The following is a 17,606-nucleotide window of genomic DNA, read 5'->3' as shown; positions in this document are numbered from 1 at the left end:
ATTCATCAGATAGCCAATCTGACCGATGCAGGGGGTCAATAACCTGATGAACAGGTACGGCACTTTTATTTTTCACGAAACCGCATTTCAGATGGATGTTGTTTGTTCTATACACACTACTTAGGTCAAGTTTCAGTCCCGAAACTCACCTCAGATTAAGTCTTATCCAAATTTAAGAGAGGGGTCAGGGGTCTTTGTTTGAATGTATGAAATGGTTTATAGAGCAGGGGAAATTTCGAACTGAGTAACCTGGATACAGCGAGCCTTGTAAAAGAAAAGGTTCAAGAGGTTAGTGTAGAAGAGAATACAGAAGAGGAAGAAGAAACCCAAAATCAACAACCGAAATCAAACGTTGCAAGGAAAGTTGGTCATGTCATCCCGACTATTGCCGTACCACAGATAGTAGTTCTCAATGACTTCATCCATAGAGCAAATTGGGATATTGAAGACACCAGGAGCCTCGATACCACTACCAGCAAGGCTATCGAGGACCTCTCGGCTAGGCTCGTCTCCAAGATCAAGCTTGAAGCCGTTCTGACCACCATTAGCAGCCTTTGAGTTGAGAGATCTACAAAATCAGTAAGAGATAGTTTTGCACGATTTTATGAAAGAAGCTTACCCAATAATGACGTTGTCGAGCGAGATGTCGGTGAACTTCTTGTCCTTGAGAGACTGCCATCCAGGAGGAAGAGCAAAACCACCACAGTCAGAATCACCAGACTTGCTGTCGCAGTTGGTGTTACGATCACGACCACCGAGAAGCCAATAAGACTTCCCATTGAAGCAGAAACGGCCATCCTTCAGAGCACCGTCATCAATCCAGTGCTGATACATCGTCGTGAAAGTAGCTTCCTTATTCCAACCAGGATCTTGATCACAAGCGACATCAGACTCTGCAATGAAAGGAATGACCACATCGGGGGAGTACTGCCATGCCATGGGGATCAAGAAGGCGTTGATGGCGCGCTTAACTTGCTTGGCGTGGTCGCCACGGTCGAGCAGCCAATTATCGCCAAACATGGACGCGTCGGAGATCATGGCACCGAGTTGATTGTAGCCGTCTTCGGAACCGCCAAAGAGCCACTTTTGAGTTGCTAGGACACCATCTTTCCAGCCTTCGGTGAGACCTTGCATTTGAGCAGTGAGACCATTCTGGACTCCGAGCTGGTCTTGGCTGGCACAATTGTTAATTGCGTAAGGAGATAGGGTGGACAAACATACGCTCTGCCGTTGAGGATGTCCTTGGTGAGTGTCAAAGAGTTCTTGACAAGGTCGTTGGTCGTATCCTTCAGCGTACCAGCATTGGTGCTATCAGTGAACTTGGGGCCGATCACTGTCCATCGTTAGTTCATGTCCATCCATAAGAGAAGAATGATGTACGTTTATTCCAAGCAGGGCCCATAACGATACCCCAAGCCATCAAGGCAATATCGATGAGAATAGAAGTAGCAAGGCCTCCCTCCTTGGGAGGAACCTTGCCAAACTCGGAAGCAATGGTGCCAATGTCGTTATCGCGAACGGCATCGCCAACAGCGTTCCAGATGTTGGAGTGCATCTTATCATCGTTAGCCAAACAGAGCTAGGTACCAAGAAAGAGAAGAAGCTCACAGCAAAGATATTCTCGAAGGAGTGAAGAATGAAATATCCAGCAGGAACACTGGTAGAGTGGCACTGCAGGTTGAGATCCTCGCATCCACTGCCTTCATCACTGAAAGTCTCGCAGAACATATCTTGAGGTCCGTGAAAGAAGTTGGAAACCTAGAAATATCAGTCACAATACCCTTCCGTGTTCGACCCGGAAACCCACATTGTTGGAAAAGTGCTTCTGTTCACGTCCACCAGTAATGTTCATTTTCCATCCTTCAATAACAGCACTCCAGGCATCACCAGCATCAACATTCTTCCAGCGGTCAGGTCCATACAGAGTATGATCCTTGACACCGTCGGCCTCGCAGTTCACAGAGCGCCAGTCGTTGGTATCCTCAGCGGGGATGGGAGCTTCAAAAGGAACAGTGGCAGTGGGCTGTGAGACATCCTCAGCTTGCTTCACCTCTGGGACGGGTGTGATTACAGTAGCTGGTACATCTTGACGTTTGAAGGCGTCGGGGGGGAGAACTGGGGGAATCACAGCGTGCTTGGGGAAAATTGCATGATTGTTTGCGGGATGTGCTATGCTAGTGGAGGATAGAGAAAGGAGGACCGAAGTGGTCAACAGAAGAGGTTGCGTCCAGCGTGCCATTTGGTAGTTGGCCTTTTCGTAGCTTGCTGTTTATCTTTGCTCAATATCTCCTCCATCATGGAGTTCTCGTATTATTATATACTCTTCACATCACCAGTTTCTCAACCCATAATGTCAAAGGATCAGCGCATCAAATTCAGAAGTAAGCCCTAAATCAACTTCATGCAACCTTTGAATTTACTGCTGAATCCTTCTGATCTTCCCCAGCCTCACTCGGTGTTGATATTCAGAGTCATCTTGGTCCTGAATAATCCTTTTCACTAATCTAGTGCCCGTCTCTTGGCGAGTTCACCACTTAGACGCGCAGATGGACGCACGTAGTGGTAGGGGTATGTTTTAACTTGCCGCAGGGGTCTAGAGTTTGTTTATTAGTCCCTACTTTAAAAGGGATTCTGTGTGGGTTTGAGATGGAACTTGGGAGATCATTTGCATGGGAATCCCTGTATGAGCGATGGGGGCAAGGCAGTCTTGAAGATCTTACTTTCAGGTACTTGTGTACTGTACTACCCTTTTGACAGCATCATGCGCATCCTTCAGTTTAGGTAGTGTGATCTTGGCTAAACCCATTGAAAATAAAAGCACAATGTCTCTTGGTTTTATGCTGTAGTCCATAACATCAGGAAGCCTACGGTCCAGTTCAACTTGATATCAGCCGTGCGTGGTTTCGCCGTCCAATGCTTAAAATTAGTATAGCTATAGGGCTAAATTAAGATCACTTCTTGCTTGCGCTTTCGGGATACCTAGTGTTTATGCATAACAAGAATAAGTACTAGTTGCAACCTTATATCGCAGATTCCCTAGTATAGCTTTTCTCGGTCCCGAGATGAGAACAAGCTGCTTATATGCCGATACTTCAAGAGAGTAACCCATATAAGTAATCGCTATCTCCTGATTCAGTGACCGAGTCGAGCAACCGGAATGCCTTTTTCAAGGTCTAACTCTCAACTTAGGTATCTCACATGGAGAATTCCAATCCTCTAAAGCATGATTAACAGATCATAAATTCCTAGAAGGTTCTTGAGTGGAATTAAACTCGGATGGTTTGTTTCAGATTCTTGGAAGGATCTAAGGCTGATATAAACGTGGCCCACGTGCTTCATCGAGTGGCCATGGCTTGATGGACCCCACAGCCATTGAAACTTGTAAGGACATGGTTTTGAAGAGAAACATCATCCAAGATACCTAGCCATTCTCTGGAGTAGCTTAACCCTGTATAGGTTAGGTAGTTCTCAATACAGAGGACAAAGCGTCCATACTAAACGACGAAGAGACTTAGGCAAGTCCAGTATAAACTTAGAGGCACTTTAGACTAGGTAGGCAGTCATGTTGGTAATCCAACTTACGGTCACTTGATCCCCAGGGCCATATCAAGCACAATCCAACTTCTCAGGTAACCAGAATAGTTTTGCTATGCGAGTACAAGCTCGAAATAACAAATACCTGCCAGTATTATGTTCCCCCTTAAACCATCCCGAACCAGGGGTGACCCAAGATATCCTCCGCACTTATGCGTCCTTCATACACGAAAATCTTCCTCAAAAGATCATATAGCATATCAGCTTCTTGAGTTGATATTCTCGGCAATGATTGAAGGTTTCCCTCTACATCACTATTTCCTGGTAAGTAGGTGAACCATCCCACTCCCCCATCTTCTGGGAGGTAGGTGCCGTTGATTTTGAAAGCAGATGGTTTCCAAACCCGATTGGCATAGTGTTTCGGGTATGGTCTCTTTGTATTGTCATGTATGGCGGACAGTTGATCTATGTCTTGGGGATTGTAATTGATGATGGGGGAAATATCGTCGCTCAGCCAGTCACAGCTTTTGGGAAGCGGCCTATCTTCATCTCTGACTATAAAGGGCGCAGCTGGTGTTGACTCATTCTCACTGGCTTGCATTGGTTCGTCCCAGATATCGCAGATCCATTGCTTCAGCGAGTGAATCTCGTCAGACACTTCCCTTGGGCAGCCTTTAGTTTTATCTGACGTTGGACGGCCTTCCTTATCGTAATATGGCTCTTCCCAAGGTGCTGGTAGTTCTCCAAAGTACTTCACACACTCTGTAATAAGATGTGCTGGGCAATCGACATGGTAGGGAAACAGTGAGATGCCGGACCGCATGTTGAGAGTCGTGACACCCAGAGCCCAAACATCACTTGCTGGGCTCGCTGGCTTTCCCACAGCCACCTCGGGCGCCAGAAAATCAGGTAGAGGTGCGGGTGTCTTCGGTGACGAGATCTCGAATGCATGATCAAAATCAATAAGGCATAATTCGTTCAGAAGAACGTCTTCGCCGCTTGACATGAAATCGAGAAAGCCGACAACGTAGCGAGGAGCTTCCAGGCCTGGGACTCTGCCGGACTCAGTCTTTAATTCGTCGATCATGGGCTGACCAAACAGGCGATAAATTCCTTGATCGTCGAGATGGTCCAGATTGCGAATTCGGAGAACTAGGTTTCCTGGTCTGATATTTCCATGGCAGATACCACGGGCATGCAAGTCCCTAAGGATATCTGTTGCTTGATAGGCGAGTGCTTGAACAAATTGCGGTTTCATTCTGCTCTTCATATAATTCGACAAAGAGTGCAGATTTGGACCACAGAAGGGAAGAACCAGGCAGAGATGGCGTCCGTTGGGACCATCAATGTGGAAGTATCTCGTGTAGGTAATGAATCGAGGATCTCCACCGTATTGCCCATGACGGGCCAGAATGCTGTGGCACTTGACTATGTTCTCCTCAACACTTGACGGTTGGTCGGCCATCATCATCCTAAGAGCTACCCAAATGCAACTCAAAGAATCGCGCGCAAGCCATATCATAGAAGTATCTCCAGCACCAATCTTGTGGACTATTCGATAAAGGCCATCATCGTAGAGATCGCCGAGATGGACAGGGTGGTACCCTGCCGCTCCGTACATGGGATATTCGGAGTTAATTTGTGGCGATTGGAAATCGTCTGGGAAATCAGGATCTGTCTCGAGATCAAGATCGGTATCCGACAAGAAACACATTTCTGTGTTTTTTGGTGTGGAAGAAGATCAAGATAAAGTGTTTGAGTGAAGCAGAATGGTGGCTTAGAGCGAGCTGAAAGAGGTGGAAGGAGGTGTCTTATATACGCAGATACTTCATGGGAGCTGCACTAGTTTGAGGAAGGTTCGCTGACAGTCACGTATGACTTAGTTCGAAAGGTTTAATATACAGTTGCCACAAAGGCTTGTTGCGTGGAAAATCAAGATGTTTATCATAATTGAGTCTTTGTATATGGCCTGCGTAGGAGGGACAAGAACACCTAGGACCCTGACCCTAAGTGATAAAAATATTTAGGTAATTTGACCTAAGTTTAGGGGGCTTTTTCCTAAGTTTATTTTAGTCTCCTCTTTTTGGGACGAGAATCAAGCTTCCTGAACTGTCTAATTCCGAGAGTCAAAATGCATAAGGTAGGTTGTTGACGATGAAGGGCCCACGTGACCGTGGCTTTGACAATTGCCCATCTCCGCATTGGGTGGGGAAAGCCTCAGCCCCACCACGATTTTTCCATCTGAAGCTTCTTTTGGAGGGGCAAAGATCGATAACTCCATGTTAGTTTGACTGGCACACAAATTCAACCTTTTACAAACCACTTTGACAACCCCTCGTCACACAAACCGCCATCCTCAATAAATCTCAGTCTTCTCGAAAGACCATAACCGTCATCATGGCCACCGCCACCATGACCGTGACGGCCGCGCCGATCAAGAAGAAGCCCGACATGGCTCCCGAGAGCGAGCGCTTCCTACGATGCTGCGCCGACGTCGCGAATGCCCTCATCGAAGACCACGAAGCCAGCAAGGCTGGTCGAGCCACACGCGATATCAACCTCAACTCCTTGCGCAACAAGCTCGCCAAGAAGCACAAGCTCCAGAACATCCCGCCTTTGACCGCCATCATCGCCTCCATTCCCGAACACTACAAGAAATACATCCTGCCAAAGCTCATCGCGAAGCCCATTCGAACATCCTCTGGCATTGCTGTCGTCGCTGTCATGTGCAAGCCCCATCGTTGCCCTCATATCGCTTATACCGGCAACATTTGCGTTTATTGTCCTGGAGGTCCTGACTCCGACTTCGAATACAGCACACAATCTTATACTGGCTACGAACCTACATCTATGCGAGCCATTCGTGCACGATACGATCCTTTCGAGCAGGCTCGAGGACGTGTTGACCAGCTCAAGTCTCTTGGCCACTCTGTCGACAAGGTTGAGTACATCATCATGGGAGGAACCTTCATGTCTCTTTCTGAGTCATACCGCGAGGAGTTTATTGCACAGCTTCATAATGCTCTTAGTGGATACCAAACGACCAATGTTGATGAGGCCGTGGAGGCTGGCGAGATGAGCAACATCAAGTGTGTCGGAATCACAATCGAGACACGGCCCGATTATTGTCTGCAGCCTCATCTTTCTGACATGCTGCGATACGGCTGCACACGACTTGAGGTTGGAGTGCAGTCACTGTACGAAGACGTTGCGCGAGACTCTAATCGAGGACACACAGTTGCCGCAGTCGCAGAGACGTTCTGCCTCGCCAAGGACGCTGGTTATAAGGTTGTTAGCCACATGATGCCTGATTTGCCAAACGTTGGCATGGAGCGCGACATCGATCAGTTCAGAGAGTACTTCGAGAACCCTGCTTTCCGAACCGACGGCCTCAAGATTTATCCTACCCTGGTTATTCGAGGTACAGGTCTTTACGAACTGTGGAGGACAGGGCGGTACCAGAATTACACTCCCAACGGTTTGATCGACCTTATCGCAAGAATTATGGCTCTTATTCCTCCTTGGACCCGTATTTATCGTGTTCAGCGCGATATCCCTATGCCCTTGGTCACATCTGGAGTTGAGAATGGTAACCTACGCGAACTGGCACTTGCTCGAATGAAGGACTTTGGAACAACCTGCCGAGATGTACGGACACGAGAGGTTGGAGTGAACGAGATCAAGAACAAGATTCGACCTAACCAGATTGAGTTGGTTCGTCGAGATTACGTCGCCAACGGAGGTTGGGAGACTTTCCTGGCCTACGAGGATCCCAAGCAGGATATCCTCGTTGCCCTACTTCGATTGCGAAAGTGTACCGAAAAGTACACCTACCGAGAGGAGCTTATAGGCCAGCCTACCAGTATGGTGCGAGAGCTTCACGTTTATGGCACAGCTGTACCAGTTCACGCTCGCGATCCCCGCAAGTTCCAGCACCAGGGTTTCGGTACATTGCTCATGGAGGAGGCTGAGAGGATTGCGATTGAGGAGCACGGCAGCGACAAGATCAGTGTTATCTCTGGTGTTGGAGTGAGGAGCTACTACAAGAAGCTTGGCTTCTGGTTGGATGGTCCTTACATGAGCAAGTGGCTGGATGGTCGTGAGCAGCCTGAGTAGAGGCAAGCTCTAGGGTAATGAATAGCATGAAGGATGAGACGGGAAATACCTCGCGGCAGGGGATACTGCATTTATAGATGGCGTCTTTGGGTGGGAAATGAAAAGCTACGACATTTTGATTAAATTGTGTTTTTCTTGCGTCTTGACTGTCCTGAGGGATCGAGTGAAGTAGAATAGACGCAAACTCATGAGTGGTTATGAGTTCTCACTCCTGCTTAGATTCACTCATCCATTCATAAATGGACATGTCAATTTAGTACAGTTAATCTCTCACTTATCTTTTTTAACCGTAGTCAGGCTGTGATGAGCCCTGCAGTTTCAGGTCACCTGCGCTGTTCATGAGGATGCCTCAGATCTCGGGACCTGCTGGCCAAGATCATCGTCACCTGCAGCACCCGATTGGTCCACGTCGCTTAGTCACCCTCTCATCAACTCCCAAAGCCGACGTCAACCTGCTTTTGCTCACAGGCTCCCTCCCCCGTGTCATCTTTCTCTCACTATGACTCCCTCAACGCCATGAACAATCGTCGAAATGACGCCCCGGACTATGGAACCGGGATCTTCCCGGCGTTACCTCCCGACGTCAACGTCGTGCTTCCAGACCGTGACCCCAGAAGCAATGCCGCAACTGCCGCCTCAGCAGCTGGTGTTCGTGCCTTGAGCACTCAACTTATCGCTTTCTATTTCCGTGCTCCTGCCAAGGCTTTCTTTAGAACGCGTGTGGATTATCTGGCTTATGCGAGGACTATTCATCAGGCGCAGACGGAGCTTATGATGAAAGCTGCTGCGAATGATCCTTCTGCTTCTCGACTCAATGTGTTTATGCGACAGAGTTGGTTGTTGCTTAGAAGTACGACGCCTGGAGTTTTAACGTCCGCTATTAGACATCAGGGATGGGGAATTATACCGAATCAGATTTTACCGCCTCTTATTGCGAATGTTGGTGTTGGTGCGGTGCTGTACACGAGTTATCTCCAAATTCTAGGACGACTCCATGAAGAGAGTGGACAAGCGCGGAAGAGAGTATATCCACCGCCTCACCCGATGCATACCTTTACAGCTGGATTGCTTGCAGGCGCACTTCAGAGTGTTGTGGCTGCACCATTAGACGCTATTCAAGCACGGTATGATCATCGAGATTTAATGCCAAACGATGGCAGCGGGAAACCCCGGAGTATGTGGGCTTTTAGCGCAGAGAAGCTTCGCGAGATTGGACTCAGGGGTATTTTTGCAGGATGGGGTCTATCACTCGCAAAGGACAGTCTTGGAAGCGCTATCTTCTTCAGTACATTCGAGTACGTTAAGGCTCAAGGCTACTATCGCTTCGTTACGTGGTATTACGGTGGTCTGGCTGAGGATATCGTTGATGTGCTTGCCATGAAGCGTCCCACGCATGAACACCGACAAGAAGAAGGCATGAGGCTCATTCGACCCCATTATGCCCTTGAGCCCATGTTTCTTCTCCTCGGCGGTATCAGCGCTTCCTTTACTCAGCAAGTCTTACTGCATCCTTTGACACACTTCCAAGTCAAACACTGGGATCATCTTGAAGACCTCGACGAAAAAGCCGCCAGACTTCGCGCATCCCGAGTCGCAAATCCCGAAAAGCCGCGTCGACGATGGAGGATGCTACGAGCCTATTACCACGCCTACCAAGAATCATTAGCCGTGTGTCGAGGGGAGGCAGCAGCCGAAGGACTGACCTTGACGAAATGGCTGTATAGAGGATTCTGGTGGAACACGATACGGCAGGTTCCTAGCACGAGTGCGGGATTGATCATCTTTGAGTTGATACGGCGCAAGTACGGACTTGGGCAGGAAGAAGTGAGAATTACAAAGGATGGGTATGACATTCTGCTTCACTAGAGGCTGGGTCGGTGTGATGGCGTTGGTGCATAGACTATTCTCCTCATTGTTTTGGTCCTGTTTAGAAAGATCAGGAAGTATATAGAAATGAAAGATACCTCTCTCCGCTGTTTATAGTGTCACAGTTTCTTGTCTGGGCCGTGATCTTTTGCCATTTTTGTAAGACGCTCTATTTAGTCTACGCCAAGGTAAACATATGCCAACCATAAAACATCATTTATCGTTAACGCTTTCGTGGGTACCCTTTTCAACTTCTTCTTCTACCTACCAACAATCGTCAATGTCCCATCGTGATTGTTGCGGCTGTCTGTATTGTCCTTCTTCATCTGCCTAAAAGCCTCTTACTCCTGTTGATGATCTCGCTCCCTCTCGAGGCGGGAATAATCGATGCCAAGTGAGAAGTGCTCAATCGAGCCAGAGACAGGATACTTCTCGAACCAGCCATTATACCAAAACGGAGATTTAAAATCGTACTTTTCCCAGAAAAGCCCCGATTGCTCATCCAAGGCCGCAAGCTGGAAAAGCAGCTGCATGGAGTACCTACCGTCACTACAAGGAAGACATAAGGCTGAACCCTGAATCCCAAGATGTTCAGGTGTCGAGCATTCGAGGAGGCGTTCGTTCAAAACCTTTAGTTTCTTCCGATCCTCGATTCCGTGGTCGAAGAAAGTTCCCTCGAACCGCTGCAATTCTACCAACTCTAAGAATCGCCTTACGTCGATATCACGGGGGCGCTGCAAGGCTTCGACGATATCCGCGGGGTTCTCATCTCCTGGGATCTGGATCTGATTGGTACGCCATCCCTCTTCGAGAATTCGCGCTCGAAGCCTTAACTCGTGGAGCCAAAATGCTTGCTGGACTCTAACAAAGAGATTCGGTTCGATAGGGTTACCATCAAGATCTGTAGGTTGCGTACCAGGCGGGTTCCGCTTGATAGCTTGCAACATTCGACGGCGGATCATATTGACGAGAAACAGAACCACATCTTCTGTGTTGGCCGTAGTGTACAAATAGTACATTTTAAACCAGTAATATTCCGCGTGGCTGACTGAGGCGAAGATGAAGGCAAGTTGGTTGACTTGATCCGCTAATTCAAGAAACTCGTGGAGTCTCTTCTCGTTGCTCAAGACTTCGGTGAGATACCCAGCGATGTTCCACGACTCAGTCAATGTGAGGGTGCGTCTGTATCGGAGGTTGTTATGGCCATTCCCAGGAGGTGTTGTTGTGTTGAATGGGAACCGGAGGAGGTTGATGGTGGTGAGGGCCAGGTCCATGTTGAGAGGGTGTATATAATTTGCCAGAGTCTCCTGCAACAGAACTGTCGATCCGCTCACTGTCTCGGACTTGATACGCTCCACCAAGTCATGGATGTATTTGGAGCGTGGACTTTGCTCCCGAAAGCTCTTGATCAGGCTATGGGGAGTTGTCCAGGAGAACCCGTCGAACTGAGACATCTTGTATGCTGAGAAGATGACTCGAAAGCGATAGTCGCTGATCTGGTCTTTGGTTCTGTTTATATAGTGTGCGTTGGAGAAGTAGGCCAAGATTATCAGCACAAGTACCAAACAATAGGGATCCCAGTTTGTGGGTATTTGGGCGAATGTCAAATGAACTGAAGATGGTGGAAGTTCGACTGATGGTCGACTGCAGGCTCTTCAGGTATATATATCTCAGTAATCTGTGAGTATGTGGCAAGTGTTTAAGGCACGAGACGGCGAACGGCAGACAGGCTTCGTCGAGGTTGTCAGTCTTTTGAACATGAAGATATGTACTGTACACCGAAGTGTCAGTCCCCATGGTTCATGAACCTCTGGCAAACTCGACATGACTTTCATGGGTGTTCTTGTCCAGGGGCAAGCCATACCGATTGATGAGCTCGGCTGTTCTCTTTTTGAGACTGATTGCTGAATAGAGTTGCTGGTTTAATATATATGTATTGCTTTCTCGAACTCAGGTCAACCATCTCCAATGGGGAACGCCATCCATCAAGATTCTTGCCACCTTCTCAACCTTCTTGTCGTTGAAATGGGGCCCGGAAAGCAGCGGGTGAAGATTGCCTTGGCTGAGTGCGTGCATAGAGTATAGATGAGGTTTGTCTGCATGGCTGCAAGGCGTCCAATACTTGAAGGGCATCAGCCATGAGCTCTTTTAGCCCTGTAAGGGGCCAAAGTTGAGCGTGAGAGGTAGTTCCATCATATCGACTGACGATACACCAAAGGTTGGTTGGAATGCGGACTAATGCTAGTCGGTATTTAGTATATATGTGTGTTCGTTAGAGCACATCGAAGTGTGAGAAGTTAAGTGAACAGGTTTAAGTTTACGGAAGATTTTGTAATAGTTATATGATCAAGAGAACAAAGAACCACGTGAATGGAATATTACATCATTCATGTTGAGTTGAGTGGACCTTAGGTTCAGACGCAATGTAAAGCCTCTGTAGCCAAGCGACGTGCCCTTATCTGCGCTGCATCAAAGGGGCGCAATGGTGATGCAGTCTGCAGCCATCCGCTCTCGGCAAGGGTGGCTTGTGAGTTGCACAAGACACAAGGTCCATCATTGGTCCTGCCTTACATCATATGACTTAGCCATGCCGTACAATACAAACTAATGGTGTAGGTAGGCAGAAACATAAGAGGGGTGGCCAATAGCTTCATGATACTGCTATGAGGTGCCAAAGTGGAAAGAAAGTAACCTGCCATGCCTCACGTAACAGGACACAATCACATAGGGAACAAAGACAAGAACATTGTGAATCAATTCCTACAATTCCACCTATATGCTTCCCCTTGTCTCCGCTACCTGTATACATACCGCTAACATCATCCCCCGCCGACCTGTCCCCCTGCCCCCAAGAGCCGTTGCAAGATCCTCAAAACTCCATGACGCAAAACCAAAATAACTACATCCAGATGTACGTGTCGACGTATTTCTCCTCGTGCGAGAATTTGGGATTCGGGTCCCAGCCCTCCCGTCTGCGGATATCAGCCGCGTGACCCGGGGCCGAAGTCCGGTTCACGATCGGGGAGGTGCTTCTTCTCCTTCCGGCCCTTGATCACAAACTCAGACATGATCTGGATGTGATCTGCGGGGAAGTGCCAGTAAGGGAAGGCTGGAATTCGCTTCAGGTATTCGGGGTCGGGGGGTCCAAGAAGGTCTACTACCTCCAGTGTATTCGTAGAGTACCAGATGTAATCAATGACATCGGCAAATCCGGGCGTATAGTTGGTGAATGGCATTTCATCGGCAGTGCCTTTGATATGGGCGTAGGCGTCTCGGAGACTGAAGGGGTGTTCAATACCGTCTCGCGTGAAGCTACCGTACTGGAAGCTGCTAAGTTCTAAGTGGTCGGGTGGTACACGTCCCATAGACATCAGTTCATATACTGAAGAGTCTTCTGTGGAGTTGAAATCACCGCAGACCAGCAGAGGAATCTCGGTATTGGTGCGATACTCTTGGCTGGGACCTGGCTCAGCTTGGGGCACAGGTACCTCGTCGTCTCCCATCGGTAGCACAATCATCTTCTTGTCCTTGACAGCTGGCCACCTCGCGTACTTCTCGGCAAGCTTCGTAACGTGTTCCATAAGAATACCAGTTTGAATAACCTTGACATCGGCCAAGGCAGAGTCCCACGTGAGATGGGCATTGACCAGGATAATTCGAGCTCCGGTGAGACGAGACTCAAAGAAGCAAATGACAGCAATATTGTCCTTGGGCATCACACGGTTGAAGACGTCGTGCTGGTTCTTCATGTCGGGTCGGTTGATGGCAATCGTGGCGAATTCGATAAGCTGCTTGTCGAGAAGAATGAACTTGCTCTGCTTGTAAAAGACGGCACAACCGTCAACAGACTGTGCATCCTTTTCCGACATGGTCTTGGCTCGTGATTTGGGCCAATGAACACCCTTGTAATCCATCTGAGCAAGTTCCGGGCTGAGATCCTCCTTGAAGGCATCTGTTGATACCTCCTGGAGGGCAAGGAAATCCGCATCCCTGATTCGGAGTTCCTCCAGGATACATCCTTTGCGATACTCCCAGTCGAGGGCACGGGTGGGTGTATAACCGTAAGTCTGGGGTGTCGCATACTTGTCGCAAAGAATGTTCCACGAGAAAACCTTGATCCTCTCCAGGCTGGGTGACACGTCCTCTTGTATAACGATGGGCCTTCGGGGTGTGGGGGGAATGGGCACTATAACTGTTAGCATAAATCGTCGCGAGGTGCGCCATCGACTTACTAGGAGTATTTTCCTTCAGCGTATGTATCAGGCTCTTTGTGCCCTCCTCCATGATCTTATGTTTCACATCCGCATCCAATGGGTTGCCTTCGATACCGAGCATCTCCAGAAGGTGCAGTGATCCAAGTTCGTTCGGTAAAATCTGGATGTTATTATTGAAAAGTAACAGGTTCTTGAGATAAGTGCACATTCCAATTTCGGGAGGGATTTCGATTATTTGGTTGAAAGAGGCGTCAAGGTGGCGCAATGCTCGTAGTTCTCCAATCGCGTTCGGTAGTCGTGTCAGTTTGTTGGAGGCGATAAAGAGCTCGTTCAAGAATTTGTACTTGAAGAGCTCTGGAGCCAAGTTTCGCAACCCCTGCCCACTCATATCCAGATTGTGCCAGTCCTGCCGTGTCGCCTCCTTCTCGATAGCCAAGGGTCGTCTCCTATCAACACCATCGTCTTCATCGTCTGGGTGGGCACGCAGGCTAGCTGATGGTGGGGGACCAATTCCTCTATTTTCCGACGCCCTGAGCCTAGCATAGTAGTGCGGTTGTTGTTGATCGGTCATGGCAGAATGCGCTCGTTCAGCATCCTTGTGCATTCGCATTTGTTCTTGCCACATTTCGTTCTGAGGTGGCTGTCCTCGGTTTCCTGCAGAATGGCCATTCTGGAGCGCATTCGGGTTGAAGGGACTCGAGTTAGAAAGCACACCTGGAGTAAAGGTTGAGTGATGGCCTAAGCCGTTGGCGTTGGGCATTCCATGGTCGTGTTGAAGTCCTTGGTGGTGTTGCGTTTGAGAAGGGTGTTGGTGTTGGGAATGCTGATAATTGTATAGTAAGTTTGGGATGCCTCGCCCGGCGCCGTTGAGCCGAGCATGTTGACCCTGCCCGGAGTGTTGAGGATACATTCCGGTAGGTATTTGTGATGTGATTATGGTGGTTATAGTCTCAGGGGTGGAGGTCTAGGTAGCTGCGCCGGCGAGCAGCAGGGCGGTAAGTATCGCTGATCGGCGGTCGTGATGGGAGGAAGTGAATATAGCAAATCGCTGGAGAAGCTCATCGGCAGTCTTTTATAGCGTCGACTTTTGACTTTGGCTTCGATATGGTTCGTGTAACAGTGGGGGGGCGACGGAGCTCGAAACTTAACCCAAGGTTCCAAAAGAGAGAAAGCAAAGATAGCTCGCGTTTACGCATTAGCCTACAGCTGCCACCGGAACAATTGTCGTTGCTTTCTGGCTCGAATGGAGAACGTCGGTTCGTCGGCAGGTCAATAGCTCATCGAGAGGTGTCGTTGCGACAGCCCAGAAGATCTGTGGTGGCTTGATAGTGATGAAAGGTTGAATTTTTTGAGTCACGATCGATTTTATCGAAGCGACAACGTTTTTCTTGTGGAAGCAGAAATGTAGAGTGTATGTGAGTCAAGAAATACTGCAGAGGGAATGATTAGTTAAAGCTTTGAAAGAAGGGCATCATGGGAGGGGGATCCAAGCTTTAGCGACACGTTGCGCTGTCATTGCTAGCTTCGGCGGGGCCAACGCACCTGTAAAGAGCGATCGCAACAATGTAGATATGCCTTGAAAAAAAATCAACTGATACTTGAACAGAAGAAAAGTGGCCGATGGCAAAGGGAGCGCATGGATATGACTGTGATGCTGGCCGTGATGCTGCGATGAACGGAATTGCAGCCCAGAAGCGGGCGTTTAATCACGTGCACCTGCTCCGCATTTTGATGGCTCGTGCGAGGAGAGTCAGAATCGACAATCACGTGCAGCCTCTCTATAATTGCGCGACTCAGCTTGGACGACGATTCAGCCTTGCAAGGTCCAGGCCGCATCTGGTCGACGATAGTTGCATGTTCTTGTGCCATTGTGAGACAAGACAAGACAAGACACGTTCGCGAAATACGCTTGCGTTGCCCATGTCCAACGCAGGTTTGCATGCTTTTTTGGCAGAATCCTCTCTGAGCAATCGTATGTTTGTGGCATCATGTGCACATATGGAGTTCATAAGGGGGACTGAGACCTGCCACAGATTGAGTTCAACCTCTATGATCACGATACAATTACTAGCGTGTTTTTGAGCCTCAGCGTAGGGCTGTCGATTGGCTTGAGGTGCCGTAATGCATGTTCTGAAGTGGCCAGGAGATACTTATGCACAAGTACATTTATGGACTGTTGGTGCTGGAAGTACATGAGACAACGTGTGTTGTATGTTCCAGGAACAGCATCAATCAACTCACTGCGGACACCAGTAAACGCAGCTGTGGCCGGGAGGACACAGCCAGCCTGTAAAGTGACGCCATTGATCAGGTCTCATCTCGCAAAACGCCATCGCTCCGACAGCCCTGTTATTTGGCGTCCCACGGATTCAATGGTTCCGTCCACTAACACGGACCGCGTGCAGCCTCGGAGAGAGTCAAGATGGGCTGGATGTATACATGGGAAGCACCACCATCGGAAGAGGGGACAATCATGGGCTCAAATCAACCAACTGGATTCTGGCTTATGTATCACGTCACCAAGGCTTGAGTCGAAGAGACAAACACTTCAGCTCAAACCGGCATGGGCATCCAATGTTATGCCATTCGGCCGAGAATAGGACCGTTGGACAATGTTCATCTTCGGGTAGCGCTCCTACGTTCCTGTCACAGAAATGTCTCGTTTGAACTCTGAACAGCCTATCCGTTCCGGGACGGGAGAAGATCGCAAGCTTGACTCCTGAGCCCATGGGTAACTCGGCAATCATTCATGCGAGCAACCTATGCGATTGGTACGTTTACACTCACTGAAACGAGAACATGGGAGACTATGTTTACGCTGTCAGATTCAGATGCAAGCTGAAATTGGGAGTTGAATCCTCCCGGCATGGTACATGGATGATACATACTGCAGAGCCTAGCAAGTGCATGAGAGTCGAGAAAGTTTAGGTGAGCTGCGGCCTGCAGAAATCACAAGTTAGAGAGCCACTGTTCCCTGTCGAACCAACCACAAGAAACCTCGGACCGCCAAGGTCAGGCTGGATAGGAAGCTGCTAATTCGATAAGCGTCAATAAAACATCAGGCAAAAAGCTCTAATGTGCGGGGGATGGCCAACCGAAGCGCGCCGCTCCACACCCCAGACAGTTGGGAACTGGGGAAATGCTGCCTTTTGGCCCGAGCAAGCGTGAAAGCGTGAAGCATGAAGGATGGGGATGGCCGTATATAGAAAGTCACCGCTGCCGCCATTGCAGGCAAAGTTTGCTGTTTATTACTTGTTTGCTTCACTGCTTGTCCGACCTGAAACTGCTGTGCTGCACATGCACAGTACAGGATATGCAGTTTGCTCTCTTTCCTCGATCTCGAAACAGATCAATCCACTTGTGCTCGATCTCGACGCAACTATCCGAATTGCTGTTTGGTGAGAGTTTATCAACTATACCGACTCAGGGAACTGTACGCGTCCCTGCGGCGCTACCCGTCACCTTTTGATAAGGATAAACGCTTATCACATCACATCGCAGGGACTGTACTGTTTGTTGCCAGCCAGCGAACGCCATCATAAAAAAGCTGGTTGCTCCAGCGGATCCAAGATCGCGCCAGCACAGACGCCTCGTCCACCAGAGCGAGAGCATAAAAGCCATCGACGGCATAGAGATAATGACGTTGGCTTCAGCTTGTTAGGCAGTCAGTCAGGCACAAACAATCACGAAACCAACCAGCTTATGAAGGGTCCACGCACGACCAACAACGTTTGATATCACGGTTGCAAACGGTTTCGGCACTCGATATTCGCATCCATCCGCATCCACATCCATATTTGCTTCCCACCCATCACATTTGCGCGAATTACGGATACATAGTACATATCTTCAGCGTAACGCTGGCTGATGAACGAA

The 17,606-nt window shown here is 48.8% G+C and overlaps 6 protein-coding genes across 6 annotated transcripts; 2 read left to right on the top strand and 4 right to left on the bottom strand.

Moving 5' to 3' along the window:
* Window positions 1–345: 345 nt before the first annotated feature.
* On the bottom strand, window positions 346–2,239 carry FTJAE_2525 (uncharacterized protein; the record flags this gene model as incomplete). The annotated part of the gene is made up of 6 exons (XM_037348728.1): window positions 346–568; window positions 620–1,174; window positions 1,222–1,333; window positions 1,381–1,555; window positions 1,609–1,758; window positions 1,808–2,239. 6 exons carry the CDS (start codon window positions 2,237–2,239, stop codon window positions 346–348), a joined length of 1,647 nt encoding a protein of 548 aa, XP_037210380.1.
* A 1,461-nt stretch (window positions 2,240–3,700) lies between these two features.
* On the bottom strand, window positions 3,701–5,248 carry FTJAE_2524 (CMGC SRPK kinase; the record flags this gene model as incomplete). Its single annotated transcript, XM_037348727.1, has 1 exon — window positions 3,701–5,248. One exon carries the CDS (start codon window positions 5,246–5,248, stop codon window positions 3,701–3,703), a length of 1,548 nt encoding a protein of 515 aa, XP_037210379.1.
* Window positions 5,249–5,931: 683 nt separating this feature from the next.
* FTJAE_2523 (histone acetyltransferase) lies at window positions 5,932–7,650 on the top strand (the record flags this gene model as incomplete). Its single annotated transcript, XM_037348726.1, has 1 exon — window positions 5,932–7,650. One exon carries the CDS (start codon window positions 5,932–5,934, stop codon window positions 7,648–7,650), a length of 1,719 nt encoding a protein of 572 aa, XP_037210378.1.
* Window positions 7,651–8,166: 516 nt separating this feature from the next.
* Window positions 8,167–9,516, top strand: FTJAE_2522 (mitochondrial carrier; the record flags this gene model as incomplete). Its single annotated transcript, XM_037348725.1, has 1 exon — window positions 8,167–9,516. One exon carries the CDS (start codon window positions 8,167–8,169, stop codon window positions 9,514–9,516), a length of 1,350 nt encoding a protein of 449 aa, XP_037210377.1.
* Window positions 9,517–9,857: 341 nt separating this feature from the next.
* Window positions 9,858–10,970, bottom strand: FTJAE_2521 (uncharacterized protein; the record flags this gene model as incomplete). Its single annotated transcript, XM_037348724.1, has 1 exon — window positions 9,858–10,970. One exon carries the CDS (start codon window positions 10,968–10,970, stop codon window positions 9,858–9,860), a length of 1,113 nt encoding a protein of 370 aa, XP_037210376.1.
* Window positions 10,971–12,497: 1,527 nt separating this feature from the next.
* Window positions 12,498–14,640, bottom strand: FTJAE_2520 (glucose-repressible alcohol dehydrogenase transcriptional effector; the record flags this gene model as incomplete). Its single annotated transcript, XM_037348723.1, has 2 exons — window positions 12,498–13,702; window positions 13,749–14,640. 2 exons carry the CDS (start codon window positions 14,638–14,640, stop codon window positions 12,498–12,500), a joined length of 2,097 nt encoding a protein of 698 aa, XP_037210375.1.
* Window positions 14,641–17,606: the final 2,966 nt, after the last annotated feature.

The sequence above is a fragment of the Fusarium tjaetaba genome (genome assembly GCF_013396195.1).
Source record: "Fusarium tjaetaba strain NRRL 66243 chromosome Unknown NRRL66243_c0000048, whole genome shotgun sequence".
Lineage (NCBI taxonomy): Eukaryota > Fungi > Ascomycota > Sordariomycetes > Hypocreales > Nectriaceae > Fusarium > Fusarium tjaetaba.
This window is presented reverse-complemented; position numbering and strand designations above follow the sequence as displayed.